This window comes from Rana temporaria, chromosome 2 (assembly GCF_905171775.1).
Source record: "Rana temporaria chromosome 2, aRanTem1.1, whole genome shotgun sequence".
In the NCBI taxonomy this organism is placed as follows: domain Eukaryota; kingdom Metazoa; phylum Chordata; class Amphibia; order Anura; family Ranidae; genus Rana; species Rana temporaria.
This window is the reverse complement of record NC_053490.1, coordinates 414813741-414839806: the sequence shown is the minus strand read 5'-3', so window position 1 is coordinate 414839806 and position 26066 is coordinate 414813741. Positions and strand designations below refer to the sequence as shown.

The 26066-nt window shown below is 43.2% G+C and overlaps 1 protein-coding gene across 1 annotated transcript in view; it reads right to left on the bottom strand.

The window, feature by feature from the left end:
• Positions 1-26066, bottom strand: part of ASMTL (acetylserotonin O-methyltransferase like) — a 74786-nt gene that overhangs the window by 32479 nt on the left and 16241 nt on the right. The window contains exons 4-8 of the mRNA XM_040338193.1: positions 24950-24997; positions 18193-18257; positions 17931-17995; positions 14367-14475; positions 6261-6669 (exon numbers count right to left, since the gene is read on the bottom strand). Of these exons, the coding sequence (XP_040194127.1) occupies positions 6261-6669; positions 14367-14475; positions 17931-17995; positions 18193-18257; positions 24950-24997 (696 nt within the window). The remainder of the gene's footprint in view (positions 1-6260; positions 6670-14366; positions 14476-17930; positions 17996-18192; positions 18258-24949; positions 24998-26066) is intronic.

The window sequence follows — 26066 nt, the reverse complement described above, 5'->3', positions numbered from 1 at the left end:
TTCATTTCGAAAGAAATACACATATTTGTGAATTATGCAACACAAATTGTTACTAAAAAAAAAAAAATCTTATGACACGTCAGTAAACAAAAAAAATGTATGTATAGTCAACAATAAAAAAAATGACATATGTAATAAAATACTCACACAGAGTATTCTCAATGATTTGTATGTGCTATGAATATAAAATAGATCTGTTAATCCTTCCAGTAACCCTGCCTAGATGTCACCTTGAATAGTGGAAATATTTATACACCACTGATCTTTATGATAAAGTCCAGATTTCTATGACAAACATCACACCACAGTGCAACATTTTGGGGGCCCTTTAGGACCTTTTCGACAGGCTGCTGTTTCAGATCCATTGCCACGGTGGCAGACAGGACTGAAATTCGTTCACAGATCTCTGTGAATGAATGACACAGCCATTCAGAGTCCTGAACAGATGTGTCAATTTCAAAAGTGACAGCTTCTGTGGTGGTGGAAAAACCTTAAAGTGGTTGAAAACCCTTACAGACCACTTTTACCTACAGGTAAGCCTAAGATTAAGGGCTTACCTGTAGGTACAAGAAATATATCCTAAACCTACACAGTTTAGGAGATATTTGCAGAAAAGACTGCACTGATGTCTACGGCGCATGCGCGCCATAGACAACAGCGCAGGCTCACTGAGCGTGCCGTTAGTGAAGGTGATCGTCACTGATGGCTCCCGCGCGCATTCCCGAGAGTGCCCTCATAGCGACTCCGGCCAATCACAGCTGGAGCCGCGATACCCAGAAGTCATTCTGGGAGTAACGGTGGCGATGGAGGAGACGAACGAGGGCCGCTGCAGCGGCTCTGATCTCAGGTAAGTACCTCATAATGAGCTAGTATGCTAGGCTTTTTTTTCCAGGAGGCTTTACTACTTCTTTAAGGCCCCCTTCACATTGGATGAGCTTTGTTTAGATCAGGGGATGTATTCCCTTGCTGATCAGAGCAGTTTATGTAGAGCGGACGCGGACCAAGCCCGCTCTGCTCTATGTCGGCCGGGTGTAAATGGACGTTTACGTACAACTGTCCTCCGATCCAAAGTGCCTAGATGAGAAGAGGGACGGATTCCCCTTCAGTTTCTTTTTAGCGGATCGGATTGGAGGTAGGTGGGTGTAAATGGACACAAGTCCATTTACACCGGCGGTCCATAGGGGTGAATGGAAAGTCTGATCAGGTCCACCTGAAAAACTGGCAGGCAGACCTGATCGAACCCCCTGTGGGGTAGATCTACTAAAACTGGTGCACACAGAATCTTGTGCATGGTAGACAATCAGCTTCTCACCTCAGCCTGTTCAATTAACCACATCCCGCCTGGCCTATAGCAAAATGACGGCCGGGATGGTGGCTCTCCCGTTCTAATGACTAAATATAAAAATTTTGTTTGGGTACAGCGTTGCATGACCGTACAATTGTCATTCAAAATGTGACAGTGCTGAAAGCTGAGAATTGGCCTGGGCAGGAAGGAGGTGAAAGTGCCCTGTATCGAAGTGGTTAGGCTTTGGAAATAAAGTTAGAAATAGTGGACTTCGATGCTGCCTGTCCGCTTCTGGGACCTTCCGGCAGAACGAATAAAATGTCGGATTTCCAAATCGGACCACTAGCTTTAAGATAGATTTTAACTGCTCTCAGTACATTCAGAGTATGCAATGACCTTTCTGTTGCAGAACTAGATTCTGGAAAAAAAGAAGGGAGAACCAGATCCTGGTTCAGATGAAAGTTTGAAACAACCTTGGGAAGGAAGGCTGGATGAGGCCGCAGGACCACTCTGTCCTTGTGAAGAATTAGGTATGGCTCCTTAAATGAAAGGGCCGCCAACTGCGATACCCTCCTAGCAGAGGATATGGCTACCACGAACACCACCTTCCTGGTCAAGAGGACCAAGGGAATGTGAGCCAGAGGCTCAAAGGGTTGCATTCTTCACAACCAAAACCAATGAAGAGGAAGACTATAAAACTAAGGTCTAGGGCAAGTATGAATCTGTGTTAACCCATCTTTCCTCTGTCTCCAGGCTAAACCTATGGGGACGATTACCATAGAAGTCTGTATAGGCTGGACTGCGCAGGCATGGCCATTAGAAGGTGGCTTCCACCACAGGGTGTAAATAATCCCAGATGCTGTAGAAACTATAAGCCAATATATAATTCAAGCCAATATACAGCAGCGGCTGGTGATTTTTTTGGGGGGGGGGCAACAAACAAGCGCACCCCCCCTCCGGGCGGCCGGCATAGCGGCACTGACAGCAGCCCCCCACAGGTCCCCGGTGTCGGCATTTTTAGTTTGTGAAGCCAGCTGTGACCCCTTGCAGTCGGCCTCCCACTGCATATGTGCGATCCCCACTGCGCTTTAGGAATGATCCCCCAGCCTTCTGGGACCTGCAACGTGTCCCAAGAAGCTGCGGGGAGAGGTTCCTCCCAGTTCGCCTAAGCGGTCCTATCAAAACTAGGTAAGTTCCGCTTTAATTATGCTGTTGCCAGTTTTGGAACCTGCTATTGCATGGCTATTATTAGTAATATTATACAGGATTTATATAGCGCCAAACAGTTTGCGCAGTGCTTTAAAACATAAAGGGAGACAAAACACCAACAGTACAATTCAATACAAGAGGGTTAGAAGTGCCCTGCTCCTGTGAGCCTACAATCTTAGAGGAAGGGGCTGGTGAAACAAAAAGGTAGTGACCGAGTGAGGAACTGATGAGGGAAGTAGAAGATTCGGTTTTTAGCTGAAGACAGGATAGGCCTCCCTGAAGAGATGAGTTTTCAGGGATCGCCTAAAAAGAACAGAGTAAGAGATAACCGGACAGATTGGGGTAGTGAGTTCTAGAGGATGGAAGAGGCTTTGGAGAAGTCCTGGAGACATGGGAGGAGGAGACAAGGGAGCTAGAGAGCAGAAGGTCTTGGGAGGAGCGGAGAGGACGGGTGATATTTGGAGATAAGATTGGTGATGTAGCTTGGTGCAGAATTGTGAATGGCTTTGTATGTTATCGTTAGCGTTTTGAATTTTTTTTCGATGGGCAATGGGAAGCCAGAAGAGGAATTGGCAGAGAGGGGTGGTGGACACTTAATGGTTGGATGAGTCTAGCAATGGCATTCATGACAGACTGAAGATGGGATAGACTAAGGCCCCATACACACGAGAGGATTTATCCGCAGATACGGTCCAGCGGACCGTATCCGCGGATAAATCCTCTCGAGGATTTCAGAGGATTTCTCTGCGATGGCGTGTACACACCATCGCATTGAAATCCGCGCTGAAATCCTCTGGCGATGACGTGTCGCGCCGTCGCCGCTATTATGACGCGGCGACGGGCGCGACGCTGTCATAAAAGGAATTCCACGCATGCGTCAAATCATTACGACGCGTGCGGGGAATCCCTTTGGACGGATGGATCCGGTAAGTCTGTACAGACGAGCGGATCCATCCGTTGGAATGGATTTCAGCAGATGGATATGTTGTGCAGCACAGCATATATTCGATCTGCTGAAATCCATCCCAGAGGAGATTTCTCCGCGGAAACAGATCCGCTGGCGTGTACACACCATAGGATCTATCCGCAGAAACCCATTTGCTGGGATTTATCTGCGGATGGATTCTATCGTGTGTATGGGGCCTTTGGTTCATGTATGAGGGATTAGATGTTCTTGGGGGAAAGGGGGAGTGTATAGTATGATGCAAAATAGCTGGCTTATAACTTTTTATGCCTGGCTACTAGGGGTGCAACGGATCAAAAAACTCACGGATCGGATCGATCCTCGGATCAGGAGTCACGGATCGGATCATTTTCGGATCAGTAAAAAAAAAAAAAAACACAAGACAAACAAAAGTTTTGTCTTTTGACATTTTCATTAATATTTTTATTTTTTTACTACCAATGGCGGCGATCAGCGATTTTTTTTGTGACCGCGACATTATGGCGGACACATCGGACAATTTTGACACATTTTTGGGACCATTACAGTGGGAAAAATGGCAATTACAGTGTTACTGTTTTACTAGTGTGGGGGCAATGTTGGCTATGGCTATTATTAATAGCCATAGCCAACATTGCCCCCACACTAGTAAAACAGTAACACTGCAATTGCCATTTTTGCCACTGTAATAATAGTCACTGTAATAATAGTCATAACCAACATTGTCCCCACACTAGTAAACAGTAACACTGTGTGTATAGCCATTTTTCCCCTGTATTAGTCATTAGCCAACTCACTGTACTGATGGTCCGTCTCACTGTACTCAGGTTGCATGCAGAGTCAGCGCGCTCTTGCAGAATAGAAACAATCCACGAGCAGAGGGAGGGGTGATGACGTCAGCGCGCACCGCCGGCGAGTGTACCAAGATGGCCAACCACTCCGGAGCTAGGCCGAAGCCGCGGTCTTTCCTAAGGCGGCGGTGCGTTCCGCGGATCGCATACTGTGCCGATCCGAACAGGTCGACCCGTTCGGATCGCGGATCGGGCACGATCTGTTGCACCCCTACTGGCTACCAAAGTTTTATTTTACTAGTGCTACGCAGTAAACACAGAAACCGTACTTAAAGCAGAAGTAAACCCATCGATGTAACGGTTTCAAAAAGCAGTTACATTTCCGGCATGCCGGGATTGCTAACTGTCACATTGGTTGTGCTCTCAACCAAACTGTCAAACCATCCAATGGCTGGTGCCATAACTGATCACATGTGCAGCATCATGGCAGTTGAAGATTAAACATAGGCCAAGATGGCAGCTTCCTTGCCTGAAAATGATAGGTGGGTTTACTTACACTTTAAGTCAATCAATTTAACAATCATTATGTGTAACGCCCTTCAGAAACACACACCTCTATACAGTGATGGTAGAAGGGTGGTAAAAATATACTTACTGAAGTCTGTACTGTAACTTCTCTTTCTACTTACTGCATTACCAGTCACATCCAATCTTTCAAAGCAGGATGAAATCAGAATGGTGCCTATAAGCCCTTCATATTAGCATTTTTTATCATGCTGTATGAGAGACACAGCAAGAAGCTTGCAGTGTGTGTTTCAGCAACACAAGCTAGTGCACTCCAAGATCAATCGCCTGGTGGATGAAAAGCTAACGCACTGGGCTAGTAGGCTCCCTTCCGCGTATGTATTTCAAGGCTTTGCTTTCAACTTTGTCAGAAGTCTACTTTAAAGTTTAAACGCTGCAGGAGGCCGTCGCCATCTGAATGAGATTATAAGTAGGCACCTGTTTTGAAAAGAAGTTCATTTGGAGTGCTTGGTAGTTCTTATTGTGAAGTGAGTCCTTCAAAGTAGACTTAACTCAAATGTTAACAAAAAGTAATGTTACTGGTATTTATGTAATTGTTAAAAAAGGAGTTTTGTAGAGAAAACTCTGCTTCAGGTTTAGTGAACCCAGGGAGAAATTGCTGATCCTCCTCTTCAGCAGATATTATGTGAATAAAAGTTAAGACTTTTGGGCAGGTTAATAGCGCTGCAAGAAGCCCAGGGCAGCATTAAAGCAGAGCTCCACCAAAAAAAAAAATCTTATTTTTTTTTTAAATGCTTTTTTTTTTTTTTATACATACCTGAAGTGCCTGTTGCTAGGCAGATCGTCCTAATCTGCCACTTCCTGATCCGCATTCTTCCTTCTGTTCTTCGACTGCCTCCTGTTGAGTGGTGTCTTCTGGGACCTTGTGTGTCCCAGAAGACATCCTCCATTCACGCCATGCCGCCCGGCTCGTGCAGTAGGGAATCAGGCAGTGAAGCCGCAAGGCTTCACTTCCCGATTCCCTCACCAAGGATGGCGGCAGGGCAGCCGAGACTAAAAAGTAAGGAGTTAACATAGGTAATTCATTGCTTCCCCATGCGGACAGCAGATGCCATCAAATATCGTGTGATAAGCTTTCTAGATAAGTACATCAATCTAGTTATCATAGTACATTCCTTTCAAAAACCTTTCGGCATCAATGGCCCCAAGCAAGTACACCAGGTGGTCCAAGGGAACAGGTACCTGGGCTAATCTAGTGATGCACTGAGGAACCTCCTCCCAGTACCGATGGAGCTTTGGGCATCTCCAAATTAGGTGTATAAAGTCCCCCTGATGTACTTTGCACATTGGGCACAAGGGGGAGTCCCTTCACCCTTAAAGTGGTTGTAAACGCTGACGTTTTTTTGTATGCAGACAATATATATATATATATATATATATATATATATATATATATATATATATATATATATATATATATCTATATAAAAATTGAGAAATCACGTACCTTTGATGCTTTAAAGCCATCCAGAAGTTCAATAATTTTTGAGGGGAGCTGAACAGCAGTTTTGGGCTTTTCTTCAACTCCATTTAGAATAGCTGATGTACGTTGTAAAGAGGGCCCAGAACTACAAGTGTTACTGCTGCAATCCTTCCTTGCATTCTTTATGTCAGTGTTCTTACTGGTAGAAGAGCAGTCTTTCTCCACGTCACTGAGGTTCTCAAAGCTCTCTACATATGGAATGGAGTCATGCTTTACTCTATGTATGGATTGTTTGGAGGGTTGATAGTAAATCTCTGCAAGCTTTTTGCAGAAGTGGTTCAGGGGAAAACCAACCACATTCAAAAAGTCTCCATGTACACTTTCTACTAACATTCCCCCAAGAGACTGAATTCCATAGCCACCTGCTTTATCCCTGAAAAAAAAAAAAAAAAAAAATTTGCTAAACAATTTTATAAAGTAACATGGAATAGTACGATTTGTAGCAGAAATTATTACAAGAGTTCTGTAAATTGATAAGCAACGATTAAAGTGATTGTTATTTTTAGAGAAAAAAAAAAAGATGACTTTACAAACATGTTATACTTACCTGCCCTATGCAGTGGATTTGCACAGAGCAGCCCTAAGCCTCCTCTTCTCGGGTCCCTCTTCGCTGCTCCTGTCCCCTCCCACCTGTTGAGTGCCCCAACAGCATGCAGCTTGCTATGGAGGCACCAGAGCCGAGTCACAGCTCCCTGTGTCCATTCAGACACAGAGCCCCGGTTCGGCCCGACCCCCTCCTCTCCTGAATAGCTAATTGACTTTGATTGACAGCAGTGGGAGCCAATGGCGCCATTGCTGCGTCTCAGCCAAACAGAAGGAGAGTCATGGACAGCCGAGGCACTTGTGTTCACCATTCCCGGTGCTCGTAGTGTATATAAAGACAGGAGCTGCTCTGTGTGGCCACGCCCTCTGACGAAGTGATGACGAAACGCGTCAGTGTGTGACCACGCAGCTACCTACTCTGTCCATTCACCTGTCATCTCAACCCAAGAACACTGCTCCTTGAAAGAACAGCAGAGTCAGTCAGTCAGTCAGTCAGTCAGTGTCAGCGGTGGAGTAGGGTGCTTCGGACCTTCCGCTTACGAGCCTGCTCCCACCCAGACCTGGCAGTCAGAAGCTAGGCAGACTTTCCTACCTGTGCTGCACAAGGAACAGCTCCTAGGAACCAGGAACCAGCTCCTTTCTCTCCTCGTGGACTCCATCTTTTCTCCGCAGGTAAGACCCTGTCTCTCAGGGCCTGCCATCCTGGGGAACCACTGACGGCCGTCCTTCTCAGGGCAGCCGTTACACAGACCCCACACTGCGGCTCTCTGCCCCGTCTTTCGCCCGGCATCGCCGCCCGCACGGCCACCCACGATTGTGGTGGCCCCCAGACACCCCCCCTGGGTGTATTTTCGTCGCTTTTCGGCGTTTCTACACGCCCGCGCCTGCCGGCTCCTTTTCGCGGCCGCCGCGCCTCAGGAAAGTCCGCGGCTTCAGCCGCGGCCTACCGGCGCGCCGACCGTTCTTCCTGCACTTGCTACCAATAGTGCAGATCTTTCTGGATTATCGCCCCCGCACCCCTAGAGGTCCCCTCCACCCCCTGTTCAGCAACCAGATCGGTAAAATTATTTTTTTTACCAAGCTGACTGCCCCCCCAGCCTGGGTCCTGTGTTTTGCCTGGCGGCCATCTTGGTACACCCCAGCAGCAGTGACACCCAGCATCCCCCCCTTCTCCCCTCCATAAGCCAACAGTCTTTGATCCAGGGTTTGTTCCGATCGCCTTTAGGGATCAGGAAGGAATTTTTTTCCCTGCCGCAGCACATTGGCAAGCTTGCCCAGGGTTTTTTTGCCTTCCTCTGGACCAAAAATTGCCGAGAGCGAGAATTCTGCGAATCCTCTCTCACCCAACACCCGCACCCCCGCCCACGGTGACTGGCAACAATGGTTAAATTGCGATACTCTGCAGAAACCATTTGGGGTCTGAGACAATTCGCAACAATATTACCTGCCGTCACCACAAAAGCCTTAAAAACAGATCAACTTTTGAGATTCGATCGTCGATCGATCATCAAAAATTTCAACCATTCAACACAGCTCAAGCACATATCATGTGCGTTGCTTAACACTAGATCGGCAGTAAAACACCGATCAGAAATCCATGATTTCTTACTACAAAACGATCTAGACTGCCTCTTTATTACAGAAAGTTGGCTTTCAGACGACTGCAACACCATTCTCGGAGAACTGGTACCAGCAAATTATCGCATCTTAACGGAAAATAGAATAGGGCAAAGAGGAGGAGGCCTGGCGGTGATTCATAAGTCTCATATTGCAATCACTAAACCGGTCCTTCAAAATCCTCTACCCTTTATGGAAACCCTTACCCTTCAACTTCAATCTCACTCCCAGGAGACCGTTCACATTCTCCTCTGCTATAGGCCACCTGGGCCCAAATCGCAGTTGCTACCAGCATTAACGGAGTTCATATCCACTTACTCCCTCAACAGCAATCATCTTTTGCTGCTCGGGGATTTCAATCTGTGGGCCAACTCCACACAGGATCCCATCGCGGAGGCCTGCATCGACCACCTGGAAGGGTTAGGACTACAGCAACTTATATGCGGACCCACGCATACTTCAGGTCACACACTCGACCTAATTTTCAGACAAAATCTGAAAATAAACATTTTGGGTAATGAACCTTTGCCATGGACAGACCACCATGCAATGAGCTTCATAATTCCCAGATTTCCACTAGTTATAAAAGCACCCAAGCCGGTGACAATACACTGGGCTAGATCTCAGAAGAAGCTCCACTCGGAACTCTTCAAATCTACCCTGGGAAACCGAATTGGGGCTATTCCTCCTCGGCTAGCAGCCTCAGATACACTGGATGCCATAAATGCAGCTCTGCTACAGTCAGCCGACTTAGCAGCACCAAAGCGCAAAGTCCGCAGCCGGGAAAAAAAGTCCAGCTGGTTCAATAACCAGCTGTCGCTACTGAAGCAAGAGCGCAGAAGGGCGGAAGCCGCCTGGAAAAGAAGTCCTTCAGAAGACCGCCTCAACTTCTACAAAGCAGTAACAACACGATATCACAAAGAAATTTTCAAAGCCAAAAAACATCACTTTTCCATGGTGATTAACAGCGCAATGAATCGCCCACGAGAACTCTTCAGGATGGTCACCCAGACCATGAATCCGGGATGTCTTGAAGTCCCCACTTCAGACACCCAAGAGTTCTGTAATGAACTATCGGATTTCTTCATCAACAAAATTGAAAAAATTCGGGTAAGTATTCTGCAAAACAATACTCCACTCAGCCCCCTCTTCAATCAACTACAAAACACCGACAGAAATCCTCTACAATCAACTAAGTTCATTCTGGAACCAATCTCCGTCAATACCACCAAAAATATCATTGGTGCGTTGCGGAACAGCACAGCACCCAATGACATCATTCCCACCAAGCTACTGAAGGAATGTGCCGACATCCTGGCGCCTCCAATCACACAGCTTATAAATCAGTCATTTAAAGAAGGCATAGTGCCTTCCCTGCTGAAAGAGGGCACAATCCTGCCGATCTTGAAAAAAACTAATTTGGATCCTATGGACCCAACTCACCGCCGTCCCATAACAGGTCTAAATGCTCTGTCCAAGATAATGGAGAAAGTGGTGGTAAAACAGCTGCAACAGCATCTGGATACCCACAACCTACTTGATCCATTTCAATCCGGTTTCCGTCCCGGACACGGGACAGAAACGGCCTTACTGAAAATATGGGACGATGCGCTCGAGGCCGCAGACGAAGGAGAATCTTGTCTCCTGGTTCTGCTGGACCTAAGCGCAGCCTTCGACACAGTAGACCATAAATTGTTACTGAGACGACTAGCAGAAGTCGCCGGAGTCACAGAAGATGCTTTACCATGGTTCTCCTCTTTTCTCGGAAACCGATCACAAACAGTGAAACTGGGATCTTTCACGTCAGAAAAACGCACGGTGCCATGTGGGGTCCCCCAAGGATCCCCCCTATCACCGGTGCTGTTTAATATCTATCTTCGTCCTCTCTTTGATATTATCAGTAGCCAAGAACTACTCTATCACTCTTATGCAGACGACACGCAACTGTATTTTCGCATCTGCCACAAAAAGGATCATCATCTCAGATTAGAGAAATGTCTCTCTGCAATAGAAAACTGGATGACTAAGAGTTATCTTAAACTCAATAGCGCTAAAACAGAACTCTTTATGTTTGATGCCAGTCGGAAGAGTCAACTGGCGACAAACTGGACACCATCGCCCATTCTGGGACAAATCATCTCCCCTAGCTCCAAAGTCAAAAGTCTAGGAGTCACGTTTGACACCTTCATGACAATGGACGCACAAATAGGGTCAGTAGTCAGCGGGTCGCACCATTTGATGCGCCTACTACGCAGACTTATTCCATTTATCCCCAAAGAAGACGTAGCAGTCGTGGTGGGAACAATCGTGAATTCCAGACTGGACTATGCAAATGCCCTTTACCTCGGGCTCCCCAAGTACCAAATCGCTCGTCTACAAGTCGTACAGAATACGGCCGCCAGACTGGTGACTGGGAAAAAATCTTGGGAATCAATCTCACCTTCACTGAGATCCCTTCACTGGTTGCCAGTGAAAGACAGAATTGCATTCAAAGCACTCTGCCTGACACATAAGTGCATCCATGGGAAGGCTCCAAGATATCTATGCGACAAGATCAAACCTCACAATTGCAACCGCATTCTGCGATCCACCAACCAAAATTTGGTCAAGGTTCCAAAAACCAAATACAAGTCCAAAGGAGAAAGAAGGTTTGCGTTCCAGGGCCCCAGGCTTTGGAATGCTTTACCAACCAGCATTCGGTTGGAGCAAAACCACCTGTCCTTCAGAAAGCAGATCAAAACCCTGCTTTTCTGATGGCATGAGACACAAACAACCAGCGCCCAGAGGCGATTCAGTTCGCATGTGCCGCGCTATATAAGTTTTTCATTCATTCATTCATTCAGAGTGGTGAGAGATAGACATACGAGTGAGACGAGATTGATTGCTATATGCTTGATATTTTTATATGATTTGTAAGTACACATTTGTAAGGGGGATTTTTTAAATCATTAAATCTTTACTGGATTACGCTTTGTGTACACTCCTTACTTTACGTTCGTGTGCCAAAGTCACTACCCCTGCCACGCCACACACACCAGTGTTTTTAATTTTATATATTTTGTTTATAGCACTGTCTCTGCCACTGAGATTTTTATTTTTTGAAGATTGTCCATCTTCAGTTTAAAAAAAAGTAGGGGTTTCTTACTTTCACCCTAAGCCAATTACTAAAATGATTTCTTCAATTTCTGACTGCTTGAATACATTTTTTGATGAAAAGTTGAAAACTATGGGCACTTGGGTATTAATCTTGATGCATCGTGTGTATGTATGTATGTATGCATGTATATATATATATATATATATAGATATATAGTTTAATTTCCTGTTGATTGTCCTCTAGGGTGCCCATATCTGACAGCATTTTTCATGTGTGTCTTATTCATGTGACAGAAGGGTCTCCAATTTTCTGTTAAGTCAATTTCCACTATCCATTCATTCACTGATGGACAAATTTGAGGGCATTCCCACCATATATGTATCGACGAGCCCTTGGCAGAATGACAACGCCAACATTTGTCTGATGTGTCAGAATATATTCGTTGCATGGTTGTTGGGCATCGGTACCAACGGCACACAAGCTTATAGCTTGTCTCTTGAACTTAAGGCCTCGTACACACGATAGGATAGCCAGAGGACAACGGTCTGAAGGACCGTTTTCATCAGTCCAAACCGATCGTGTGTAGGCCCCCATAGGTTATTTAACCTTGGGTTAAAAAAATGAGAACTTGCTTTAAAATTTAACCTATGGACTGGTAACCGATTGGTCAAATCGATCGTTGGTATGCAAAAGCATCGATTAAAAACCCGTGCATGCTCAGAATCAGGTTGACGCATGCTTGGAAGCATTGAACTTCGTTTTTTTTTTAGCACGTCGTTGTGTTTTACGTCACCGCGTTCTGACACAATCGGTTTAACTGATGGTGTGTACGCACGACGGACCATCAGTCAGCTTCATAGGTTAACCTAAGACAACGGTCCTTCAGACCGTTGTCCTCTGGCTATCCTATCGTGTGTACGAGGCCTTAGTTGTCAATGACAAGCAATGTGTGAGGGAAAAATGAAACTAGAAAGGAATTTAAAAATAGGACTTGATAGAGTTTCAGTGGGGGATGTCCATATGCCGTAACCCCATGATATCTCTTCCCCCCTGCCATCGTTCCATCTTTTCTCCCCCCCCCCCCTTTTTTTTTTGTTTCTGTCGTTATCCCCCCCCCCCCTTTTTTTATTGCTGTTTTTTTGTTTGTTTGAAGTTTTAGCCATGATAGCTTGTATATTTTATCTGCAGATGATGTAGTAAGATGTTTTGCTGGTATGTAAATACCGTTAATGTATGCATATTTGTAAAAACTTAATAAAACTGATATTATATATATATATATATATATATATATATATATATATATATATATATATATATATATATATATATATATATATATATATATATATATATATATATATATGACACATACATACGGAGGTACAAATAAATATATATTAGGACACACAGTTCCACCTGCTGGCTGTGAGGAAGCTCTACATCACATCCCAGCAATACAAGTACTGAAAACATATTTGCAAAGACACAATGACAAGTCTCTGAACTTGTGTGTGTTGTTTATGTATTTTGTAGATTTACTCATGTCTTTTTAAGCAACTGAATAATGTATATGATAACTAGGTTTATCTTTAGATCTGAGGTCATCAATGCCTTAATGAATGAAATTAAAAAAGATACCATTCCCATGGTACACTTTTTTTTAAAAGTGGGCACGAAAGTGAAGGGCATACTTATAAATAACAGCTTGATTTTAATAAAGGGCACATATTTAGGCTCTGTAAGGCCTAAGTCCTCATGCACACTGGACGTTAAAAAACGCCAGTAGCTTTGCAGTGAATTTTTCAACGTTTTTGCAATAGTGTTTTTTAGAGGTTTTTTTTTTTTATGTCTTTTTCAATGGATCAAAAATATCCAAAAACGCTGGTGAGTCGCGTTTATCGGCGTTTGACATTAGAGCATTTTTGCAGCTGAAAACAGCTAAAAAAAAACTCTTCTCAGAACTCACTAGTGTTTTTTTTTAAGTCAAAAAATGACCCAGACAAAGACTGCTGATAATGGCCTATTTGTGCATGGACACATAGGATAACATGATGGGGAGTTTATCGACTGTAGGAAAAAAACGTCTGAAGCCAAAAACAGCTGCTGTGCATGAGGCCTAAGGCTTCATTTCCACTGACGTTTTTACAGCCACTTTTCTGAGCGTTTTTTACAGCTTTAAAACGCCTGTCCATGTTATTCTATGGCATCATGCCCACATAGGCGTTTTTGAGCTGCAAATGGCATAGGCGTTTTTGAGCTGTAAAAAAAAACGCAGGACCAGGGCGTTCTGAAGCTCCAGAGTAGAGCTGTAAAAACGCCAGACGTTAAAAAAACGCGCGAAAACGCTCAAAAACGCTACCGCAGCGTTTTTGAGCTCCAGCTCACAAATGTTGTTTTTTTTTAAATTAAACATGGACAGGCGTTTTTAAGCTGTAAAAAAGGCTAACACAAGTGGCTGTAAAACGCCAGTGGAAATGAAGCCTAAAAAGTAATGCTAGTCGTTATTCTTTCAGTGTCAGGAAACTGGTACTCTTGATACTGGAAGAATGTGTAAATATTTTATGTCAAGGACCGTTCTGTGGGCAGGCAATGGATTGTGTCCAAGGTTATCTTGTACCCAAAGCTCTGGCCTGTCTTTGGTTGTGCCATCCCATTCCTAACAAATTGTTCTGATTATATGAGCTGACAAACTAAGCATTTATAATTTTCTTCACTTTGAGTTTCGGTGACAATGGTCACCAGGGCAAAAATGGGCGTGAGAAACTCTTCACCGCTGTATTCAAATGCACTAGACATAAGCAAGAACTTACATTGGCTCTCCACTGTCAATGTACTCCCACAGAAGATCTTCTGACAAGTCAGCAAATTTGACTTTGGTTTCTTCATAAAAATCAATAATATCGGTGTCCAGCTGGTTATCTGAAATAAACAAGTGAGTAGATTAACCACTAATGCCTCGTACACACGGCCGGACTTTCCAAGAAAAAAAGTCAGACAGGCTCCCCCCCCCCCCCCCTCGGAAAGTCCAGCCGTGTGTAGCCTCCATTGGACTTTTTTTGTCGGAAGTCCGACGACCTTAGATAGAGAACTTGGGGCCAGATTCACGTAGAATTGCAGCGGCGTAACGTATCGTAGATACGTTACACCGCCGCAAGTTTTCATCGCAAGTGCCTGATTCACAAAGCACTTGCGAGAAAACTTCCGCCGGCGGCCTCCGGCGTAAGCCCGCGTAATTCAAAGGGGAGTGTGCCATTTAAATTAGGCGCGCTCCCGCGCCGGACCTACTGCGCATGCTCCCTTTTGCATTTCCCGCCATGCTTTGCGCGAAGTGACGTCATTTTTTCGAACGGCGACCCTGTCGTATCTCTTTTGTGAATCTGGGCCTTGGTCTCTTTCTTTCCGTCTGACTTCCAACGGACTCACAACAGACTTTTGCACGGTCGAAGGCATTAAGGACCGAGCCTCTTTTTGAGACTTCTTGTTTACAAGTTAAAATCATTTTATTTTTTTTGCTAGAGAATTATTTAGAACCCAAACATTATATATTTTTTTTCCCCAGACACCCTAGAGAATAAAATGGCGGTCATTGCAATATTTTACGTCACACCGTATTTGTGCAGCGGTCTTACAAGTGCAATGACTTTTAAAAAAAAAAAAAGGTAAAGCACCCGTTCCGCTGAACTGGCGCGCAGAAGCGAACGCATACGTAAGTCGCGCCCGCATATGAAAACGGTGTTCAAAACACATATGTGAGGCATCACTGCATTGGTTAGTGAGAGCAATAATTCTAGCACTAGACCTTCTCTGTAACTGAAAACTGGTAACCTGTAGACATTTTTAAAACATCGCCAATGGAGATTTTTAAGTGCCAAAGTTTGTCGCCAATCCACGAGCGGGCGCAATTTTGAATTTTCATCAATTTCGGGTATCGATGTACTCGGCGTTACATTATCTTTCACAATATAGAAAAAAATTGGGCTAACTTTACGATTTTATTTAAAAAGTGTATTTTTACACTGTCCTTTTAAAAAAAGAAATACATTGAGGTCACTTTTATTGCTATTACAAGAAATGTAAACATCCCTTGTAATAGGAAAAAAAAGCATGACAGGACCTTTTAAATGTACGATCTAGGGTCAAAAAGACCTCAAATCTCACATTTACACTTAAATGCAATAAAAAAAATGAATACATTTTTTTTTTAAATAAATAAAAAATTCCCCATTAAAACCATTGGGCGAAAGTGACGTTGCTTCCGCCAATCTTATGTTATAGAGCCGGGTGGGGGCCATCTTATTCTAAGACACAGGCTGGAGGGGTGCGACCCACACCATGTTACTGCCAAAAAATAATAAAGATTTGATTTAAAATTATATATATATATATATATATATATATATATATATATATATATATATATATATATATATATATATATATATAACAATTTTAAACAGTTTATTGATATTACATAATGTTTTTACTCTGTATTGCAAATGCTGTTTTTTTTTGTACATGTGACCAGCAGCAGAGGACTAGAAGCTCCTCCTCCTCCTCATGTTTTCCGTTAGACTGGGGAAGATCTGGGTCATGTGTGGGTATATCGATTGGAAAAATATATTTTTTATTAAAATAATTACAGTGCCATGTTCCACATACAGCAAGAGAAGGGACAATTTAAATTAAACAGTGTGTTTAGGATCACTTTAACACAAGCCACATACTTTCTATTCTAATGTTTACTTGATCTCAGCTGCAGTGGTATAGGGGAGTGGTGTTCGGACAGAGCTGGCCAGTCAGTGGCTTATCCAATTTCTAATCCCCCCTTTAAGGAGGAAGTAAACCCTCTTTTTTTTTCTGAAAAAAACCCTGCAAGAGAAAGGCATAGCATACTAGCTCATTATGAATGACTTGCCTGAGATTGAAGCCCCCAAAGCGCTCCTCGTTCCCCTCCGCCGCCATGTTGCCTACGAGTCCCTTCCGTGTATCGCCGCTCCGTCGCTGTGACTGGCCGGAGCGGCGAGGACGCCACTCCCGCGAATGCGCGCGGTTCCGGCATTATCCCATTGATAAAACCGGCACACTCAGTGCGCCTGCGCCGTAGACATCAGTGCAGTCCTTTCTGCAAATATCTCCTTTACCGTCAGGACGCTCTCTATGTTGCAGATAGAGAAAGGAGCTGTGTGTTAGTGGGCGTTCTGACTCTGCTTTAGTCCAAGGGAGGGGATGAGCACGACACTCCACACCAGGGAGAAAGCCCTGCATTACTGTGTGTAGTTACAGACAGAAGAACAGGAAGTGAGGATTTCCCAGAGGAAATAAGGACATTTAAAAACAAAATGGAAGGATGAGGTAAGTGAAGGAGGACTGCACTAAGGTAAAGGAAGCTGAAGAACGGGGAGAGCCGTATGTAAACACGGCTTCCCCGTGCTTCACTTTTATAGGGAGACTCGATCGATGATGTCAGTCCTACAGCCACACCCCCCTACAGTTGTAAACACACACTAGGTAAAACATAAGTCCTTCAGTGCCCCCTGTGGTTAACTCCCAAACTGCAACTGTCATGTTCACAATAAACAACGCAATTTAATTGTCCGAAGTGTCCGCCATAATGTTGCAGTCAGGAAAAAAAAAAATCGCTGATCGCCGCCATTAGTAGTAAAAAAAAATAAAAAAAAAATAAAAATGCAATAAAACTATACCCTATTTAGTAAGCGCTATAAATTTTGCGCAAACCAGCCGATAAACGCTTATTGCGATTTTTTTTACCAAAAATAGGTAGAATACTTATCTGCCTAAACTGAGGGAACAATTTTTTTTATATATGTTTCTGGGGGATATTTATTATAGCAAAAATTAAAAAAATATTAAATTTTTTTCAAAATTGTCGCTCTATTTTTTTTCATAGCGCAAAAAATAAAAACCGCAGAGGTGATCAAATACCACCAAAAGAAAGCTCTATTAGTGGGGAAAAAAGGACACCAATTTTGTTTGGGAGCCACGTCGCACGCGCAATTGTCTGTTAAAGTGACGCAGTGCCGAATCGCAAAACCTGGCCTGGGCATTTAGCTGCCTAAAGGTCCGGGGCTTAAGTGGTTAAAGGAAAAAAAATCAGGATGGTACAAATGTACCATTCTAATCTGACTCAGCTGGGAATCCCTCTACAATCCCCTGCTAAAACCAAATAGACAGCTCATGTGTGAAAGAGGCCCAACTCCCATCACCTAATCAGCCATTGTGAGCACTTGGCGCAGCCTCTTCTTTGTCGCTTATGAAAATATGACACAGAATGCTTAGGATGGAGAAGATTTTTTTTGCTATAGCTCACTTTACCCGACAGTTTAAAAGAAAAAAGAAAAATAAATAATAATTACTTTCTTCAGTTTTGCAGTGAACAATGGCTACACCTGTGAAGACGCTGTGTTCTTTGCCACTCAACCTACAAGAAATTGGAAAAACAACTGTCAGTGTTCCTTTTATCATTATCATTCAAACCAGACAAAAGAGTTTTAGGAACTCATTTTCAGTTTAAATATTTGCATAAATGTCATCAACCTGACACACAAGAATTTACAATATATTCTAAATCAGAAAAATCACATTTGAACTCAGCCATTTACTAGAAGAGTTGCCAACCTTGATAACATATTATACGCGTCTTGTTTGTCAAGAGGCTTTTCAAGGATCACATCTTCTAGTGTCTGTAGAAAAAGCAGCATGTCATTATAATGTATTGCAAATACGTTTATAAAATGCACATGTCAGGGTTGGTTCACGCTTTTGTATGTCTGGTGCGGTTAAATGCATGGTTAAATATAATGGCGCATAATATGTAGGATGAGCTATGTGCCATTATATTTATTCTATATGATTTTGTCGTCACGCAAACAGCAGTTTTGACATATTTTCGCATAACAAATCTATGATAAACTGGAAATACATAAAATGTGTGTGAAATATACTAGTCATGCATTTTGTGCATAATATCAAAAAAATTCTAGGATATGTGTGTAAAATTGTAATATATATAAAAAAAAAACATTACAAAAAATAGTTTGGTACCTGATAACTCATTTTCTGGGAATTTTCCAGGGCAGGATCTGACAGCACCATTATAAAAAAAAAAAAAAAGTGACACATACTTGTGCCTCAGTATTACAAAAGTACAGATGGAACAGCAGGTAAAAATCTGTCACATGAAAGCATATAACTTAGAAATGACCAAATACCAACCACATGGATGACTTAGGGCTGCCCTGAAAGATTCCCCGAAAAAAGTTACCAGGTACTTAAAGCGGGAATTCTCCCGAAAAAAAAATTTTAACATTAGATTGAGGCTCATTTTGTCAAGGGGAATCGGGTGTTTTTTTTTTTTAAATCAAAGCAGTACTTACCGTTTTAGAGAGAGATCTTCTCCGCTGCTTCCGGGTATGGGTCTTCGGGACTGGGCGTTCCTATTTGATTGACAGGCTTCCGACGGTCACATACATCGCATTCACTACTTTCGGAAAATCGTGACGCGATGTATGCGACCGTCGGAAGCCTGTCAATCAAATAGGAACGCCCAGTCCCGCAGCCCATACCCGGAAGCGGCGGAGAAGATCTATCTCTAAAACGGTAAGTACTGCTTCGATTTAAAAAAAACACCCGATTCCCCTTGACAAAACGAGCCTCAATCTAATGTTAAAAATTAACTTTTTGGGTGAACCTCCACTTTAACTTTTTTTTTTCTCAAATAATCCTCAAGGACAGCATCTGAAAGAATTGGGGGCTGGGTAGAGGGCATAAACTAAAGGACCTTTCTACCAACAAACTGGTCGTGGCTGGATATGGGATCTAACCTGCAATGCCTCACAAAATTTGTAAAACTTGACCATGTTGCTGCCCTGCAGATCTGGTAAGGCGTTACTCCTGTATTTTCTGCATATGAAGATGCCCAAGCTCTGGTGGAATAGATTTATTTTTTTTCCATAAAAGGAATCAATTGTGACACCCTTGGGAGGTACCAGGTTTTAAGATTGATAAGCATGGGTTATGACTTTTTTGATCCATCTAGCAATAGTACTGTTGGAGACCTTTGTTGGGTCAGGAAAAGACGACAAACATCACTGAAGGCTTTTTCCAGTCTCTTGTTTTCTCCAAGTAGACTATGATACATCTCATAATATCCCAGATTATAGTATTTTTTTTTTGCCACTTTCGACAGAATGAAGATATGATTACATCTTGAGACCCATGGAATGTTGAGGGTACATTAGGATAAGAAAGCTGGGTCCAAATGTAGGACTATCTTTGCCATTATCCTGAGCCGGACGGTTCACTCTTGTTTTGTACCGGTTGTCATTGTTCTTAATTGTCACTCTCCTTTGTGTACAATTTCCACGTTCATCCTTGCGCACTCTCTTATGTAGACGCATGTCTTATGTGATATGGTTTCCATTCGGAAGTGTTTTTCGTCATTTGCCTTTTGCTTATTAATAAACACTTTGAACAAGGACCATCATGTCCAAAAAGATTGTAAAATAAGGCTCTAAGAATGGAATGTACCTGGTTTTTGCTTACCCTTTGTGCTGATACCAAGGATATTAGAAAACGGTTTTGAGGGTGAGCATTTTCTGGAACAGTCTTTGATAGATTCAAATGGAGCTAACCTTGTAAATACTTTGGATAGGTCTCAGGGTGGGAAGTACCTTGAGGGGGGAGGTCTTGTTCTGGCTATGGAACAAAAGAAACCTCTTTGCCAGTGGCTCGTCTGCCAATTTGATGTCTAGAGACCTGCACTTTAATGATGTTACATAGTAGGGAAGGTTGAATGAAGACAATAGTCCACCCAGTTCAACCTGTGTAGGTGTACGTGTGTCAGGGTCTATAATTATTTACCATATCCCTGTATGTTGCGTTAAACCACTTCTCCTCCAATTTCATTGTGTGGTCCCGTGTCCTCTTACACTCCTTGAGAACGAATAGTATTTTTCCCTATGCTGGGATCGTCATTGAAGTATTTGTGATTCGCTATCATATCTCCTCTCAAGCGTCAGTTCTCCAGCGAGAATAAATTTAGTGTTTGCAGTCGTTCCTCCTAATTGAGGACTTTCAGTCCCCTTATTTGTTTTGTTGCCCTTTTTGGGCTCTCTCCAGTTCCAGCACATCCCTTTTGAGAACTGGTGACCAGAACTGGACAGAGTACTCCAGATGTGGTCTAACCAGAGTTTTATAAAGTGGTAGGATTATCGTCTTATCTCCGGAGTACGTTATGCATGGTAATATTCTGCCGGCTTTGGTAGGTGCTGCTTGACATTGCATGCTATTGCTCAATCTGTCATCTATTAGGACCCCCAGATCTTTCTCCATCCCCCAGCGGTTCTCCCCTAGTGAGTAGTTTGCATTTACGTGTTTTTTTCTCTCCAAGTGCACTACTTTACATTTCTCCACATTAAACCTCATTTGTCATGTAGTTGCCCACTCCATTATTTTGTTCAGGTTTTTCTGTAAAATTTCTATATCCTGATGTGAAGTTATTGCCCTGCTTAATTTTTTGTTGTACGCAAAAACTGAGCTTGAGCCAATTATCCCATTCTCTATATCGTTTATGAATAAATTGAATAGAATTGGTCCCAAGACAGAACCTTGGGGTACCCTACTTACCACTTTAGACTAGTCTGAGTACACTTTATCACCACCCTTTGGACACTGTAACCAGTTTTTTACCAAAGAACAAACCTTATGGTCCAAGCCTGCAGCCCTCAGCTTGTAAATTAGCGTTTATGGGGAACTGTATTGAATGCTACAGGTACACTAAACTCACAGGCCTTCCCCTGTCTAGATGGCAGCTGACTTCCTCATAGAAGGTTAACAGATTGGTCTGGCAAGAACAACCTTTCGTAAACCCATGCTGATAACTACTACTATTTTTTTTCCTTCAGTCAATTTTTGGATATAGTTCCTTATCATCCCCTCCAATCATTTACCTACTACTGAGGTTAGGCTGACTGGCCTGTAGTTTCCAGGGATTTGCCTCTGTCCTTTTTTGAATATTGTTACCACATTGCCTTTTCTCCAAATCAGCTGGTACAATTCCTGTCAGTATGCGGTCCGCAAAGATTAGGAACAATGGTCTGGCTATAACCTGAACCTTTGTCATGAGACGAGTAATGAAATGTCTCCTAAGGGAGTGTTTTATTTCTTCTTGGGCAAAGGAGAACACTTTTTTTTTTTCGGTCCACTAATCTGTCTAGTACTGACTAGTTCTGGCCCAAAATGTAAGTTTCCTGAAAAAAGGATTCCACATAGCTTGGCTTTGAATGCAACATCTACTGGCCAAAATTTGAGCCATAATGCCCTTCTGGATGAGTTTATGAGGGCTGTGGATCGTGTGGTATCATTTATAGCTTCTGCTGGCCACCTGGCGCCATTCTGCTGCACCTGGTGTAGGGGGCAGCCTGTACCGAGCACCGGAGCGCTCCAGGTTAGTGCACACAACTCCATGCTGTGCCACCATCTGCTGGGTATAGAGAAGTGGGGTGCGCTGGGGGAAGGCACATGGCATTGTCCACTTGTAACCCCAGGAAAACCCTGCCTAGCATTCTCTGGTGCTGTGGGTAGGCAGCAAGGAAGGAAGGTTCCTGCAACAAGGTTTAAAGCAGAGGTCCAGCTGGGAAAAAAATAATTAAAAGTCAGCAGCTACAAACACTGCAGCTGCTGACTTTAAATAAGCACACTTACCTGTCCAGCGTGCCCGCGATGTGGGCCGATCCATCCTCCGGATCGTGTGCCGGCACCGCCATCCTCACTAAGGGAAATAAGCAGTAAAGCCGCAAGGCTACTGTGCATGCGCGAGTCGCGCGGCGCTTTGTGAATGGCCGGCTGTCCTCTGGGAGACACAGTTCCCAGAAGACAGCGCGCCCCATTTCCCAGGAGGCAACGCGAGGAGAATAAGAAAGAAGATCACCACACACGAGTAAGTGGCAGATTAGGACGATCTGCCTAGCAACAGCCATTTCTGGTAAGTATAAAAAAAAATATTTTGGAGCCTTTTTGACATTTTTTTTTATTTTTTTATGGTGGACCTCCGCTTTAAGTAAAAATAACAAACGGTGACACTCCTGTTGATTTTGAAGAAACACAAACAACTGAGGTACAGGGATATGTGTCACTTTAATATTGTGGATGATGTGTTTCTTGTATTAATGTGGGAGGAGCCTTGTCGCAGATACTGCCCTGGAAGATTATTAGGGAAAAAAATTCTTCTTCTCATTTTATATCTATGTACATACAATAGTGTGTTTTATGGTATTTGTGTGCGTTTGTGTTGATTTTAAAGAGTAACTCCACTTTTATTGAGAAAAAAAAAACATTCCGCTCTGGGTGATCTATGTACATTACAAGGATTTTGGCAAACTTTGTTGCGGAGTCCTACCTTTTGTTATTCTGAGGAAATCCCTGTGTATTTGTCTGTATCCATGTGGTAAGAGAATCTGTATGGGAGTTGTTCCATAATTATCAATCAGCTGCTGCACCTGCAGGGCTCTAATTAAGGAGAATCGCAGGGTCTGCATTCCTTTAGTTGTGATTTCCTATTGGGAGCATCTCACCAAAATTGAAATTTTTGTTGCAGGGGATGCCAAAAATCTGATTTGTATCTTAGTGCAGACTTCTGGGAAAATCAGTGAGCCAATCACATATGCAGGAAATTATGTTTCTGGGGGGCGTTCTGTACACATACTGTGTACAGAACGCCTCCAGTAAGACATTTTGCTTTTTACAGAAAGTTACAGAGCTGCAGATTGAATTTGTTTTAATAACATTCAGTTACAATATGATTTGAGTTGCAATTGTATACGCTATGTTATTTTTTTTTTATTCTTAATTTTTTTCTGCGAAAGTGGGGTTACCCTTTAAATATGTTTTTTTTTTTTTTAACTTGCTACGCAATCTGAAAAAAAAAAAAAAAAAAATAACCAGAATATACATTTTCTGTGGTGCTGATGCAGTTTTTGCATTTTTAAACTCATATCAACAGTTTTGTGTATTTACAATTTATTCCAATGGACCTGCCTAAAGTATTATTTTTGCCTAAATCCACTTTCCCTAAGCTATACTCCTTTAACCCTCTGTACTAAGAGCATTTTAGCTAGGGATGGTGAAAAGATGCATTTAGGCAGAGTCAATTTAATTTAAAAAAGGTACAGCTATCATTTAAAGTGGTTCAGATTCAGATACAATTGTGTATCTATCGGCGGGCGTAACGTATCTCAGATACGTTACGCCGCCGTAACTTAGGGCGCAAGAAAGAACTTGCGCCCTAAGTTAAGGCGGCGTAGCGTATGTGGTCCGGCGTAAGCCCGCGGAATTCAAATTCTCCATGCCGTGGGCGTGTTGTATGGTTATGATGGCTGACCCCACGTAAATGACGTTTTTGGCCAAAGGCGCATGTGGCGTCCGTGAACGTATCCAAGTGCGCATTCTCCAAATTAACCAGCAAAAAGCCAATGCTTTCGACGTGAATGCAAGTTACGCCCAGCCCTATTCGCGAACGACTTACGCAAACAATGTAATCGACAGAAAATTCAACGCTGGCCCGATGTCCATACTTAACATAGGATACGCCTCATATAGCAGGGGTAACTTTACGCTGGAAAAAGCCTAAAGTAAACGACGTAGAAAAATGTGCCGGGCGGACGTACGTTTCTGAATCGGCGTATCTACCTAACTTGCATATTACTCGCGTAAATCTACGAAAGCGCCACCTAAATATGCAGCCTAAGATACGACGGTGTAAGACACTTACGCCGGTCGGATCTTAGGGAAATCTATGCGTAACTGACTCTACGAATCAGGCGCATAGATACGACCCCGCCACTTAAAGTTACAACGGCGTATCCGGAGATACCCATTCGTAACTCGTTTTTGAATCCGGGCCAATAGGTTTATCTTAATGTATAAACTTCAACTGCATTTGATTGGATACAGCAACTGTTTAGCCAACACTTTTCCACCCAGCTTCTACACCAAACATCAACTGAACTATAAACTTTTGTTGAGTTTGGTGGTGTCAATATGGCCACGTATGTCTTAAATTTCAACTAAATCAGCAGGAAATGGATGAAATTAGGGATGTGTATGGCAGCCTTTAGTTGGATTCACCTTACATCCTGTGTGGTCACCAGGAATAAAAGTGAAGAAAAATATCCCAATGAATATACAGACTGCAATAAAAACTTTTTCTAACTTAACAATAAAGATGTCTGGCACTCACATTTCCCCACTGAAGTTAGATTTTTGGAGTAAATATAATGTATACCAATAACCTTTCTGCTCAGCAAAACAGACCACTTATTGACTACAACAACTTAAAAAATAAAAAGTAGATTTTTAAATTTAATGGATAACTCACCACAATAGTATCTGCTCCGATGACAATATCTGGGGTTTTTAGATGCTTCTAAAAATAAAAAAAACATAAAATGTAATGACAGTAAAATATGAATATTTACGGTATGCTTAGTGCCAACAATAAGTGAGAGCCATCTAATCTTAAAGCGGAGTTCCACCCAAAAATGGAACTTCCGCTTTTCGGAACCCCCCCCCCTCCGGTGTCACATACAGGTATTTACATCCACTTCTGGGGAGAGACTCCCACAGCTGATCATGTGGTAAGGAGCCTCCGTCAGAGGCACACAGCACCTCCAATCGTCGCGCTGCACGCCCTTGCAGGCGCCCACCGGCATGTTATCCTGAAAGACATCATATGACGTCCAGTCAGGATAACAGAACCACCGCCCATCCGTCATTCTGCTATAGGCCGGGCGGGAAGTGGTTAAAGGAGGAAAAAGCATTTTAAGTTATTCCAGTTAATAGCAAAGAACAGGAAACATATAAAATAGAAATAATTTCAACACGATCCAGCAAAGGGCTCACCCTAGGCCCTTTATTTACCTCTTGTCTTCTGTCCCTGGAATCTTAACTATGGTCACCCGGCTGTGACAGCTTGCGGCGTCACAGCAGACTGCCCGCTGTGCATTGTGAATGGTGCTGCAGTGTTCTGGGACCTGTCACATGTCCCAAAAGACTGCAGGGAGGGAGGAGAATGGTCAAAGCCAGGTACCCGCTCTAACCCCCCCCCCCCCCTGCAAAAAAAAAGTATCATTTCCTAAAGAGGAGGAGAATTGCCGATTCCGAGGCAGTCAGGGCTGGAGCAGGTACCTGTCAAAATCAGGTACCCACTCCCACACCCTCCCCAAAAGTCTAATTTCAAAAACAGGTGGGGGTAGGCTTAAAGCAGAAACTTCCCCTTTTGGATGGAGCTCCGCTTTAAAGTACTATTCCAGTCAAATCCTAACTATACTTAAACCTGTTCCCACCCCCATTCCAAGGATATTCTAACTACTCTGTGAAATAAAAAGATGTCCATACTTTCTGAACCCACTGCGGACTAATGCTAACCGTTTCCAAGAGTTGGTAATGCAGCCTTGGCTGTGTCAAGTAACAGCCATGCTGTAGTGCTTCATTTA